A 14,503-nucleotide genomic window follows, 5' to 3' on the forward strand; every position below is an offset into this window, starting at 1 on the left:
AGAGAGTTGGAGAGTGGTAGAGAGAGTTCTGGAAGGAGAAGGTGTGTTTTGTTTGTGCTGTGTTTTTCTGTTCCAGTGAAGGCAACGCCCAGCCTGGAAACCTTTATTTTTGTAAGTTTTGTTTTTTTGCTTTGTGTTTGTTTTATGTTTAAACCTTTTTGTTTGGCCCTTGTGCTGGTTTATTTTGTATTTTTGTTTATTAAAAACTTTATTTTTGAACTTTAAAACTGTCTCTGAGTCTCAAACCTCGGTCCATCCTGTCACAATGTGTTTTCTGTATATATTCCGATGTATTTGTAAGTATAATTATATTTATAAAAAGTATATTTGTTTTAATATTTATAAAATGCTAAAACGGAGTTTATGTCATACGAGATATTCTTTTAAAACGCAAGACCTGCGTAAATGATTGACTGACTTGCTTTCTTCTACATTGCAAATAAATAGGTAGGTACGCTAATTTAAACAACTTTCTTTTTGGGTTGCTTTCTGCTCATGTAAAGCCCGGTTGTACTATGTTTATTTAAATGCTTTATAACACAAAACAAAAAACGCCTTCATTTTATTTTTCTTGACTTCCACCCACCGCTCCTGAATTTCTCATTTAGTTAAGGGCTTTTTAATTGTTTTTTTTATTTGTATATAAAAAATGTCATTTACACATGCAGTGTCTAACTGATATTCAGGGCAGGACTAAAGGACGAGCGGGCCCTATGCATATTATGGCTAATGGTGTTCTTGGCATATTGGTTAATCCAGCCTTGCATTGGGGACAGAGAGTGTGAGCAGAGAAGCCAAATGTATATGGGGCGGGGGAGCGGAGCGAGGTAGTTGCTGAAGCGGAGCAGACATTTCCAGCTCATTCTTTCACAGCACTGAGAAGAACTGAACACGTTTTTGTTTTTCTTAAATACATGTTTGGCCATGGAGTTTGCAAACAAATTTTAAAAAAAGGTGACAAATACAGACAGCTGTCAGATCTTTTACTTTCCCATTGGCTACTCATTCGCCTTCAATTTTCATGCAGAATACCGTGAACAGCCTCTGCTTGCTTATGACTGGACAGCTGAGTAAAACTTGGCAGATATTTGACTGTCCTATTGGTTAAACTTACTATCAGTACCTACAACTGAAACAGACACAGTTTATGTCCCACTGTCACAAAGACGGCCGGAGTGGGTGGCGTCAGACCAGAAGCAGGAATTCACAGACAGAGACGGTGGTTGTGATGAGCTGAGTGCAATGGCTGCACTCAGCGTTTATTAACAAATAAAAAGGTTTAACAGTACAAAAACAGGACACGGCACTGGTAGCCAAAAGAAACATATAAACAAAACGGACTAAACACTTAACAAACGGTGCACGGAGACAAACAAACACGGTGAGTACAAACTTATCTTTACGTTTAATGATTTTAACTCTCCTCTCTCTCTCTCACCCGTTCTCCTCTTCCGAACACCTAACCCCGACTGCAAGAAATGTGCGTCTATATATACTATTGTGCTGGGATTCAATTACTAATTAATTATTCACTTGAATCCCAGCACGTGAATTAATTCTGTGCAACCCCGTGCTCACATATTACATTTAACCAGCACGTGAAGTGATTTGTGCTCTCCTCGTGCCTAAATACAAATCTACACTTTTTAAACACACGTGAAACACAGACCCGTTTATATCCCGTGTACCAATCTATACACCAACATTAACATACACACGCATCCATACATACACAGAACACACAAATGCACACAGGGGCGGGGCACTTTGCCACATATACCCCCCCTTGTGCGCAGCACACATGGCCTCAACGGCCACCTCCCCCCTTAAAAACCCAGCAGTCCAGGACAAAGTCTCGGGCTGGGAAGGGAGGCTTCAGTGGGCCCATGGCTGGGAATGCTGTCAGCTCCCCTGCCGGTAGTGGCACGGCTGACAGCATGCTGGTCCCGTCCTGCAGCGAAAAAGCTGCGGGGGCAGGTGGTCCCCCGACCTCCCCCTTCTTCGTAGCCGGCAGCTCCCTCCTGTGGGGCTCCGGCCACAAGAACTCCTGCAGCGAAACTGCTGCTGGGGAAAGTGGTCTCCAGACCTCCTCCCCCTTCTTCGTGGCCGGCAGCTCCCCTTTTTGGGGCTCCGGCCACCGTACTCCCTGCGGAGGTACGGGCAGCAGAGGCAGCTCCTGCTCCTCTGCTCCGGGCGGTGGCGGAGGCAGAGGCAGCTCCAGCTCCTCTGCTCCTGGCGGTGGTGGAGGCAGAGGCAGCTCCAGCTCCTCTGCTCCTGGCGGTGGTGGAGGCAGAGGCAGCTCCAGCTCCTCTGCTCCTGGCGGTGGTGGAGGCAGAGGCAGCTCCAGCTCCTCTGCTCCTGGCGGTGGTGGAACCAGCAGGTATTCACCCTCTGCTGGTGGAGGTGGCGGAGGTAGAGGCGATGGGGCTGATGCTGGCCACTCAGAGGGAGGCTGTGGCGGTGCTGGCTCCCTCTGCTGTGGCGGCTGGGCATGTGCGCGCCGTGCTGCCTTCAGCAGCATAGCTAGAGGCTGCTGGGGGACACCAGCATCCTGCCCTTCTCCCCCCCAAAAATTTTCAGGGGGTTGAGCCTGTAACTCCTCCCCTTCTGGCTCTTGGGACGGCACCAGCAGGTATTCACCCTCTGCTGGTGGAGGTGGGACCAGCAGGCATTCTCCCTCTGCTGGCAGCTTGGGTCCTACGGCTGTGGAAGCCCCGACTTCCCTCTTTTTGGGCTGTGGACGCACCGACTCCTCCCTTTTGGGCTGTGGACGCCCCAACTCCTCCCTGTTGGGCTGTGGACGCACCGACTCCTCCCTGTTGGGCTGTGGACGCACCGACTCCTCCCTGTTGGGCTGTGGACGCACCGACTCCTCCCTTTTGGGCTGTGGACGTTCGGGCTCCTCCCACTCAGGCGTAGGACGTTCGGGCTCCTCCCACTCAGGCGTAGGACATTCGGGCTCCTCCCACTCAGGCGTAGGACGTTCGGGCTCCTCCCGCTTGGGCTGTGGACGCTCAGGCTCCTCCCGCTTGGGCTGTGGAGGCAAAACCAGCAGGCATTCACCCTCTGCTGGTGGAGATGGGGACAGCAGGTACTCCTCTGCTGGTGGTCCTGCTACCTGGGCTGCTGTTCCGTTTATCGTTGCCTCCAGGTAGCTGAGGAGAAACTCCACACCTTCCTCCAAGGTGTTTGGGGTGTGTTCCTGCTGATAGGCCTCCCATCTCTCACTGTCCATCATCCACAGGGCCCGAACGACTATGGGCAGAGCCTGGGCCTCCAGCCCAGCATTCTCCAGGAACCAGTCCCGCCATTTTGTGGCGTCTTCTGCCATTATATATATATATATATATATATATATATATATATATATTTTTTTTTTAACCAAAACCCCTCCTGGTCTGACGCTTGGAGGCGCAGCTATCCCACGATGACACCACGTGTCACAAAGACGGCCGGAGTGGGTGGCGTCAGACCAGAAGCAGGAATTCACAGACAGAGACGGTGGTTGTGATGAGCTGAGTGCAATGGCTGCACTCAGCGTTTATTAACAAATAAAAAGGTTTAACAGTACAAAAACAGGACACGGCACTGGTAGCCAAAAGAAACATATAAACAAAACGGACTAAACACTTAACAAACGGTGCACGGAGACAAACAAACACGGTGAGTACAAACTTATCTTTACGTTTAATGATTTTAACTCTCCTCTCTCTCTCTCACCCGTTCTCCTCTTCCGAACACCTAACCCCGACTGCAAGAAATGTGCGTCTATATATACTATTGTGCTGGGATTCAATTACTAATTAATTATTCACTTGAATCCCAGCACGTGAATTAATTCTGTGCAACCCCGTGCTCACATATTACATTTAACCAGCACGTGAAGTGATTTGTGCTCTCCTCGTGCCTAAATACAAATCTACACTTTTTAAACACACGTGAAACACAGACCCGTTTATATCCCGTGTACCAATCTATACACCAACATTAACATACACACGCATCCATACATACACAGAACACACAAATGCACACAGGGGCGGGGCACTTTGCCACACCCACCCAGCTAACTTATGATTGGGCTGCCGCAGAGAAAATGCAGATATTCAATTGGTTGATCGTATCGCAGAGGCCCTTCAGGAAAAAAAAATCTGTTGAGTACGTACAAGCACAGCATAAGCGAGCAGCACTGTCAAGAGATTGCTGTGATGCTTTTGTTGGAAAACGTGTTTAAAGCTTTATTTATTTTCCCACACAACGACCAGCCAGAAATGTGTTCAAGACTCATCATTTAAAAATAGCTGCCGTGGGCACGTTGGCCTGGCCTCGCGGGCACCACTTTGATGACCACTGGAATGATGATTGCTGTCATTACCAATAAGTCAATATGGGAAATAGTAAAGAGCTATCTGAAGACCTTAGGCAGAAAAAAATATTTATTGTCATAAAGCTGGAGAAGGATACAAGAAGATTTCCAAGCATTTGAGTATCCCAATTTCAACTGCTGTTTCTGTTGTCAAGAAGTACAAGACTCATGGTACTGTCACAACGCTCCCTCGGTCTGAAAAAGAAGGTTCTTTCACCAAGAACAAGCAGAATAACTGTGAGGAAGGTTAATAACAATCCAAGATTGACTGCCAAAAATATTCAATGTGAATTGGTTGCAAGTTTCCTTTTTAACCATGGCTCGAGTATTGTGGTGAACGTCTCAATGGTCGCAGGTCAAGGAATAAGCCACTCTTAGGAAAATGTCATAAGTACAATCGCTCAAAGTTTGCTAAACGGCATTTGAATGATGGATATGAGTTCTGGTCAAAGGTTTAAGCTATTTGGTCACGCTGATAATCATTACGTTTGGAGAAAGTAGGGCATACAAAGAAACAGACATACAAAGAAAAGACGTACAAAGAAAAGACACCATACCTACTGTCAAGCATGGAGGTAGAAATATCTTTCTATGGGGCTGTTTTTCCTCTAATGGCACAGGAAACAATACATGGTAACATGGATTCCATAGCATACCATAAGATATTGGCCAATCATCTGAAACCCTCCACTACAAAACTTTGTTTAAAGTGCTTTCAGTGTGGAGTAGTGGTTATGGCTCTGGGCTCTTGACCGGAGGGTTGTGGGTTCAATCCCTGGTAGGGGACACTGCTGCTGTACCCTTGAGCAAGGTACTTTACCTAGATTGCTCCAGTAAAAACCCAACTGTATAAATGGGTAATTGTATGTAAAAATAATGTTGGATAAGGGCGTCTGCTAAGAAATAAATAATAATAATAATATTAATAATTCCAACACGACAACGTTCTAAGCACACATCAAAATCTACTCTGGAATGGCCTAGTCAAAGTCCCAATCTAAATCCGATTGATAATCTTTGGTGAGTTGAAGAAGGCTGTGCACAAGAAAAGGCCTCGGAATTTGAATGAACTGGAAACAATTTTGCATTGAAGAATGGTCAAAAATCACTAAAAAATCATGCCAAAAGCTCATGAACAAATATCCTAATCATTTAAAAGAGATTATTATTGGTAAAGGTGCCTCAACTAGCTATTCATTTCATTTTCTGAAATAAATAATTGTAGACACCTTGTAACTTTTTTTCTTCATCCACAAAACCAAATACTTTTGCTACAAAAGATTTTTCCTATAATTATTTGTTTTTGATAAATTTCTAGGAATTATAAAGTTCCATTGGGGTATGTAAACTTTTGACTACAACTGTATATTCTCACGATTGTGGAGCTGCCATATAAAAATGTGAGAAACGTCATCAGTGTGTCCATCTGTCTGTGGTTATTATGTAGCCTGTATTGTTCTTATAGAGTTATATGGTTATGCCTCAATACAGCACTGTGAACACAGTTTATATTTTCTGCACTCGTAAGGATAGTTCATTCACTACAGGGTGGTCCATCAGCCCCGATGAGACTCGCTCATGTGTTCGTGGGTTGCTTTCAGCTCCCTCTGAGATATTCAGATACAAACAAGCCCAGTATAAAGCTAATGTGATACAAATCATATGCAAAGTTTGAAATATGTAAGTGCAGCATACATGAAATCGTAGGAACCTGTTAAAAACCTGTTCATTGCAAGATGAGATTTCCTAACTTTTACTTTATTTTCAATGTACACATTTTTTTCAGTACCAATCAATAACAATGAGAAAGCATCTTCGAATTGAGTTAGATAAGCACTTTATGTAGGCTTTTTTTTTTCTTTACTGATCATAGCTGGGCATGAGGCTTGTTAAATTAAACTGTGTATACTTTTATTGCCTTGTACCATACAACAGAAATCACATGCGAATGATAATAATTAAATCTCACTGTTGTTAATGATCATTTTAATTAACATTCAAAAGTCCATGTGAACATAGAACACAACATGATGCAATATGGATCACAGACATAAAAAAGCTTCAGTCCCAGGCAGTGAAGTACAAAACCATTAGCAAGTACATAATATAACATCCACTGAGGTTAATGGGTCAGTGGTTTTGTTAGTTTAACAGAAAGTCCAGAAGCTAATATATACAATAGCAGCAGAATTATATATATATATATATATATATATATATATATATATATATATATATATATATATATATATACTGTGTATATATATATATATATATATATATATATATATATATATATATATATATATATATATATATATATATAGCAAAGCAAAAACAATGTTTTTTGGTTTTTTTTCCAATTGCATTCAACAAAACAATGTAGTTTAGCAAAAAAAGGGAATAAGTTTTCTGTCCATTACTTCTTTTTGAGTATTCTTTTTTGTAGTGAGACAAAAAAACACTATGGACTTAAACCATTCTTGCCAGCTGCACACATCCACATTTGAATTTCCTTCAGCCTCCCACATTGTACACGTTTACCTTTACCTGTCTTTTTTTCTAAAATTCCAACCTCCAGATGAAAAAGGGAAGTTTCTAAAATTTAAAGAGGCCTACTGTGCACATTTGAGACAGGGCAGGTTTTTAAATTGGTCCTAAAACTGAAATAAATGAATACATAAATTGAGCCTGATTCATTCATTTTATCCATCTCTCCCATGAGGTAGAGGGTGTGGGGCATTTGGTATTGTACATTAGCAGGAAGTTGCTTGCGTGAGAGACTCAGAGACCAGGTATGCTGTAATCGAAAAAGAAATGCATAGCCGTCATAAAAGAACAAAATTAACCAAAAGCAAGCTTATGTGCGCCTCTCTTCCTGTGTGTGGGCCCGTCCGTCCGCATGCAGTTTTTGTCAAATGCCCCAAACAAACGCCGACCTCGCGGGGGCCCTGCGCTATAGCGTCATTTGAATATAGGTTAATCCGGCCCTGCCGATATTCATCTAAGCAAGTGCGCATTGTGTGTACATATGAAAAGATCAGTCTACTAAAACTTTAATACATACGTTTAAAGACTGCTGTCTTTGATTTACCTTGTTAAGTTTTTATTACTGTTTGATTTAGTCATGAGTAGCTTTTACTCATGTTCATTTTTTTATATTTTTGATTGATAATATTGGCTCTCCATGTAACTGTTTACAAAACCAAACTGTATTTAGTAGTGGTTAATTAGGACATTGTCTCTTTATTTACAGTCAGTAGACACCGGTGGGAGGAAAATGCAGAGTAGTATAGTGAAGTTTTTCAAAAATGCCACTGGGAATGAAAGACAAGTTGAAGTTCCCCCTGCAGCAAACTGTAGCACTAGCAGTACCAGCAACACTGTTCAGGAAAGCAAATGTAGGTAGTTATTCACAGACAGTGATTAAGATTATTAAAATCATTTTAAAATCAATTTTATTGCTTGGGTAAATTCTAAATTGAAGTACTTACTGTTAAGTAGAAAGCTTAAGCTGTGAGAATATTTACTGAAAGTGCAATACACACAAATAGCTGTTTTATTTTCTTTTGTTTTTTAACAGAAACAGACACAAAAGGAATTTATTTTATTGTGCCAAAAGATCGACTTGCAAGGGATGAGTACATCAGAAAGGGTCTCATCAAACTGTTTGAGATGCTTACCCTTACACGTTGTTTGGAATAACACTGGCTAGAGTACAACATGATCAAAGATGCAGCTTTTTGCTTTTCGTGTAGAATATTTGGATCATCTACAGCAAAGTATGGCAAATCTTTTGCTTTAGATGGGTTCTAGAGACCGGAAAAGGACTTGCAAAGCATAACAGCAGTCAGCAACACACAGAAAATCTTCAAAAATGTCAACTGTTTTTGACATTAGAAATGCCTGTAGAGCAAGAGCTATCAGCACAATAACAAAGACTATAGGCATAAATCAGTAATAAGACTGCCAGACATCACTGCTATCCTTGCCCGTTTAAGACTGCCATATTGAGACCATGATGAATCCAACGATTAAAGTAACAAAGGGATGTTTAGGGAGGTAGCAGCATTAGTTGCACGCTATGACCCAGTGCTTAAGGAACACCTAGATTCAGCACAGAGGATCCCTAAAGGTATTCCAAACTACCTCTCAGCACAAAGTCAGAATGAGATGATTATGTGTGTTGGTGAGGAATACAATCATTGAGGAAGTGAAGCAGGCCGTATACTTTTCAGTTTGCTTAGACACAACTGATTCTGCCAGGCAAGATCAGTTCTAATACGGTATGTTACCAAAGAAACAGAAATACAGGAGTCCCAGATTCATGTAGTTCAGGCAAAAATTACAACCTGTGTAGCGTTATTTTCAGGTACGCGGACAAAAAGCAGTACGTAAAAAGTGCACTGCGCTTGCTTTGCCCATTCAAATCTGGTATGTTATGCTGTTTTCAGTCTGTTTCATTTTTTTTACTGAGTTTATCATATTTTTCCACCATTAAGAAGATAGTATGTGAATATTTATCATATGCAATACATTGGGTCTTATTTTTTTACTTCTGCAACTTTGCGGTGGACTTCTCATTTTGTTTTGTTCGTCGTGAATTGTTTTTTTCTTTTTAGGGAAACTGATTGTCTGTTTCCAGTTTAAATTTGCCAAAGAAATATGTATAATTAATGGCTTGCAAAAAAATTATGTATAATTAATGGTAAATGTACCTCTGTCTGACAATAGGAAAACACATCACATCGCAATTGATTGCACCTGTACCAAAATCTCACAGCATTTTGGTATGCGTATCACATTGTGACGATGTACAACTTTATATCACTACACCAGTGCTGGTTCGTAAAATTATCTTTGTGAGACTCTGGATCACCATGGAGTCAACATCTGCAATGTAAGGGGCCAAGGATACGATGGCTGTGCAGCTATGTCAGGCACATACAGAGGTGTTCAGGCAGCAATCCGCAAGTCTTGTGATAAAGGATATTTTGTACACTGCTGTGCACATAGATTAAATCTGGTTGTTGTTGACACATGCTGCAAAATTACTTGCAGTTGTAAGGAGTCATTGAACAGCTGTACAGATGTATAGAAAATTCTAACAAGAGACATGGCCTGTTTCTTGCAGTACAGGAAGATATTTTGAAAGACAGTGGCTCCCATTCTACCAAAACTCTGAAACCAATGAGCACAACAAGATAGTCATGCAGAATTCATAATTGCAAAGCTTTGTTTTCCACAATTGAGTCAGTTGTACAGACATTACAACAAATTCAGGTTGATAGTGCATTTGACAGAGACACGTAGGGTACAGCGCTAGCATTCAGAAAAGCTATTGACTTAGATTTTTGTTTTTATCTGATAGCATTCAGCAGAATTCTTTCTGTGACAGGTGTGGTGTCCAAATATCATCAGATAAGTGACATGCACATCAATACAGCAGCAGAAATGATACATGATGGAATAGTTGTATGCATGTGTCTTATGTAGGAATTCACTTTAATCTAGGCCACTAAGATTTCAGTTTACAAAAGCTCCCTTATTTTGAAAACTCTGTATTGACAGGTATGAACACCTGCTAAATTAACCCTTCTGTCAACTACCAATCACCTGCTAACCATGGGTTTGATGCTTAAGTACTGTCTAGTAGAATAATTAATAAGAAAATGCAACACAATTGTGATTAGTCCACGTTCTCAGCTAATCAGGTCATGTTTCCAGGCAATGTATAGTATATTACCTACTACCTATCAGTTGCATGTGATAGTTACTTGAGCTGGATATTTGTCAAACTAGAAACAGTGCTTTAACAGGAAATAAAATTTGATGAGGGAAACAATATGTGTGTTATCAAGTCAGATATGTTCACAGGATCATAAACATGTTGATGGCAGTTCATTTTTTAAGTTCTGATGAAAAACCTGTTTGGGTGAACGTGGCTGTACCAGTTGCAGAGGACCTTAGGGGTTGACATTCTCTTTCTGAATTCAACCAGTAACAAATACAAGCTTGTAGTTAATTCTAAATAAACACTTTCAACATCTGCTGTAGTGTAACAGTAAACACATTTCAGTTTGTGTTTGTATTTGAAAAACTCACAAAACCCTAACCTGTACTGTAGACAGAAAAATATGTCTTGCTGGAAAACCAATTATCAGTGCACTGGCATTACTGGTAATCTCATCACCCCCACTCCCTTTTCAATTGGACACACCGGGATGGCAGTCCTGCTAAATGTGCTGTTCTTTAAGCCCCCCTCCCCAATAGAAAAGGTCAATTGACAAGAACCACCACTGGCTGTTTACATACTACCCAAGTGTTCATCACAAGACATTTTTTACAGTGTACTATACTGCAGAAGGGCCAAAGACAAAACTGAGAAATATTTGTATTGTCAAAATTCATACAAACTTATCAGTGTTCTCCAAATACAATAGTACAATTAACCAAGTATACAAGATCACTGTAACCTTGAAATTATATATATATATTACCTATGTCATCTTCATCTTCTTCATTGGAACTATCTTCCTCATCATTGTCCATTTCAATGCTTACTGAAAAAAAAGTATAAATAAAAAATCAGTTTATAAAGGAACAGGATCTCCATAAATGATGGCATACATTAACTTGCCATATTCTTATTTTAACTATTGGTATTGAATCATAAGTAGTCCCACTTGTGTCTTTTTGTATGTTTATAGGTAATATGTTTATAATGACTCATAAACATCTTGTGAGTTATTAAATCTAAATAAAAAAAACAGATGATGTTAACTTACTTGATCTGTTTTATAGACCATTACAGTATAAGTGTAATTGGTTCCAGTGGGGACTTGACTTACAATGCTTATTTTAAGGTAATTTGTCCTACTGTGAATTCATTTTTTAATGTGAGTGTCTTTTTTTAAAATTTAGTTGTTGCCAATTATTTTTTTTTATTATTTTTTACCAATTTAGAATGGCCAATTATTTTTTAAGCTCAGCTCACCGCTACCACCCCTGCGCTGACTCGGGAGGGCGAAGACGAACACACACTGTCCTCCAAAGCGTGTGCCGTCAGCCGGTCACTTTTTTTCACACTGCGGACTCACCATGCAGCCACCCAAGAGCTACAGCGTTGGAGGACAACGCAGCTCTCGGGCAGCTTACAGGCAAGCCCGCAGGTGCCCGGCCAGACAACAGGGGTCGCTGGTGCACGGTGAGCCGAGGACACCCTGGCTGACCTAACCCTCCCTCCCCTCGGGCGACGCTTGGCCAATTGTGTGCCGCCCCCTGGGAGCTCCCGTCCATGGTCGGCTGTGAAATAGCCTGGACTTGGACCGGCGACGTCCAGGCTATAGAACTCATCCTGCACTCCACGCGGAGCGCCTTTACCGGATGCGCCACTCGGGAGCCCTGTGAGTGTCTTCTTTAAACAATATCATCATTTAATATTTATCACATCTCATATTGATAAACAAGATGTCACATGAAAAAAATTGAAACTATGTCCATGTCAAAATTCCCATCTTACACTGTAGAACCAGTTAATCTAAGCAGTATCAACTCAAATTAATTTTGATTACATAATACAGGTCTCATAATAACAGTGTGGTCCTGTGTAGAAAATCATCATTTGGGTTTTTTTTACAGTACAGACAATATCAGGTAACATACGATGAGTATACAAATAGCATGCTCCATGGCCATATATTTCATTCATTACTGAATAACAATTGCCCATGGGCAATGCCAATCAGATGCTATCCATCATCAGTGTAGGGGAGGGTGGATCAATTAAATCTGAAGCGAACAATTGAAATTATTTATATTAATTGAGCAAAAATAACTGCCTAGTGCAGTGTAAATATACTTTTTTATCACTTAAAAATAAATCCAACATTTGCCTGATTGACATACTACCTGTTACACTGCATTTAAGAACCTGGTAGCTGGTTTAGTTTGCTTCTGATAAATTAACACACTGCATAGAGCTGCACCATTTCTTTAAAATGTCTTCAACGAAAATAACACCAACTGCATCACAGATCGGAAATATTTCTGCTAAAGATCACTCTGTCCAAAACAAGAAGGGGACATTGCACGTGTCTGTTGTTTTTACATTTATTCATGTTTTTATTTGTTTGCTAATTCACTGATGGTGAGAGGATTTACTGTTTTTCAGGTTAGCATTTCAATACTTAGGAACATTTGTTGCATAATTAATTACTCTAGAGAAAATGATACATTTTGAATGTGACACTATTTTTTCTGCTTTAATAAATATTGTGATTAATCATGAAATATCCTGTAGACCTGAGGTATGGGTTCATTCTCCCTTTCCAGTTTCAGAAAGTCTTCTCTTAAGAGAATCTTTAAAAAAAATTGACTTGAATAAAATGTAATGTCTGTTTATAAATATATAATCACTGTCTCTACCTGGCAGAAAGCAAACACAAATTCCAAACTGATGATATGAAATGCAGGGGTGCACCCATGACTTTTTTTTTTTTTTTTTTAAGAAGTACCAATTAACAAAACAAACAACAACTATGATAAATATAACATATGATTTTGTTACCATCAAATAAATTTATAGTAACAGTATTTGGTATTTTCTAAAAGTCTTTGTAAGAATAGCAGGGCCATAACTAAAATGTAATCCCAGGGTTTATTGTATTATTATTATTATTTGTTTATTTAGCAGATGCCTTTATCCAAGGCGACTTACAGAGACAAGGGTGTGTGAACTATGCATCAGCTGCAGAGTCACTTACAATTACATCTCACCCGAAAGACGGAGCACAAGGAGGTTAAGTGACTTGCTCAGGGTCTCACAATGAGTCAGTGGCTGAGGTGGGATTTGAACCGGGGAAAGCTTGGTTACAAGCCCTTTTCTTTAACCACTGGACCACACAGTGTATTATTAAACCTCATTTGTGTCATACTTGATTTGAAGAACGCCCCTGCCAGTACAGCATACTGTACCCTCATAAGTGGGTTGCCATTGTGTGAAGAGCATGGCAACAAAGCAGCATATTAAATAATGAATAGCTGTTTATAGAGTTAGCATTTGTTGCTTTGTGTAACTGGATCTGCATTTTACATGCATCATTACATGGAGAATAACATGTTACAAAGATAACAAAGGGGCCTTTTAATGAAGCACCTTTCAGTATTTTCATAGACCCTTTCTTGTATGGCGGAGGGGGGGAGCAAGGGAAGAAAATAGAAGAACCATTGTTTCTCTTATCCACCTTTTCACTGCTAACCAGGATCATCTATTGGCAAGGGCCAGCTACAGTATAAGGAAAACAGTACATTTGAACCTGCTCTTCATGTAGTTTCTGTATCACTTACATTCACATTCACTTGGAATAAAGATGGGTTCCCTTTCAAGTACAAAATGTAAGCATTACCTAAGGGGTGTTTATTATCATAACCCTGGTTCCCTGAAATAGAAATGGAACCATTAACCTCCAAGGTCGCTGTGTCTGTGATTGCAGCAGGCTTGAAGGAAAAATGACACTGAGATCTGTGTGTGCAGTCCTTATATGCACCACAGGCTCGGCAGAGCAGCTTTGATACATCTATTCAGGTTTTGGGGTTTTTAGGAGGTAAACACCCATTAGGTATTGGTTACCTTTCTATTTCTGGGAACCAGGGTTATGATAATAAACGTTCCGTTTCAAGTACGAAATGTAAAAGAAAAAAAATGAAAAAAGTTAGTTCTGCAGACAGTATATATAATATTACTCTAGTATGCAGAAATAATCTGTTTTGCCACTGTGCTTACAAAGTTATGGAACCTATTTGTGAAACTTTAAGGTCTGTTTTAAGGAATGTTTTTTCAATCATGACTAATTTGCTTCATTTAGTACATTCAGTACTAGGTTTTAAAAGATAAATTCTGGGTTTCTTTGGCTAGTCAATAAATGTTCTGCAATCTGTTATTAACCTATGACTCCACTCTTTGCCAGGTTCATGTCTGCAGTATTAATGTGTTCTACTGGATTCATGTTCTAAGTTTGGAAGAGGCTCATGTCTGCAGTATTAATGTGTTCTACTGGATTCATGTTCTAAGTTTGGAAGAGGCTATTCTGCATCTCTCTATGCTTTACTGAACTCTGTGTGCAGAGGAACCATGAA

The 14,503-nt window shown here is 40.2% G+C and overlaps 1 protein-coding gene across 1 annotated transcript in view; it reads right to left on the minus strand.

Annotated features, from left to right (window-relative positions):
- The window catches only part of tmc1 (transmembrane channel-like 1), a 36,249-nt gene extending 25,319 nt beyond the window's left edge, over positions 1-10,930 (minus strand). The window contains exon 1 of the mRNA XM_034921917.2: positions 10,867-10,930. Within this exon, the coding sequence (XP_034777808.2) occupies positions 10,867-10,918 (52 nt within the window). The 5' untranslated portion in view covers positions 10,919-10,930. The remainder of the gene's footprint in view (positions 1-10,866) is intronic.
- Positions 10,931-14,503: the final 3,573 nt, after the last annotated feature.

Source organism: Acipenser ruthenus, chromosome 1, assembly GCF_902713425.1.
Source record: "Acipenser ruthenus chromosome 1, fAciRut3.2 maternal haplotype, whole genome shotgun sequence".
NCBI lineage: Eukaryota > Metazoa > Chordata > Actinopteri > Acipenseriformes > Acipenseridae > Acipenser > Acipenser ruthenus.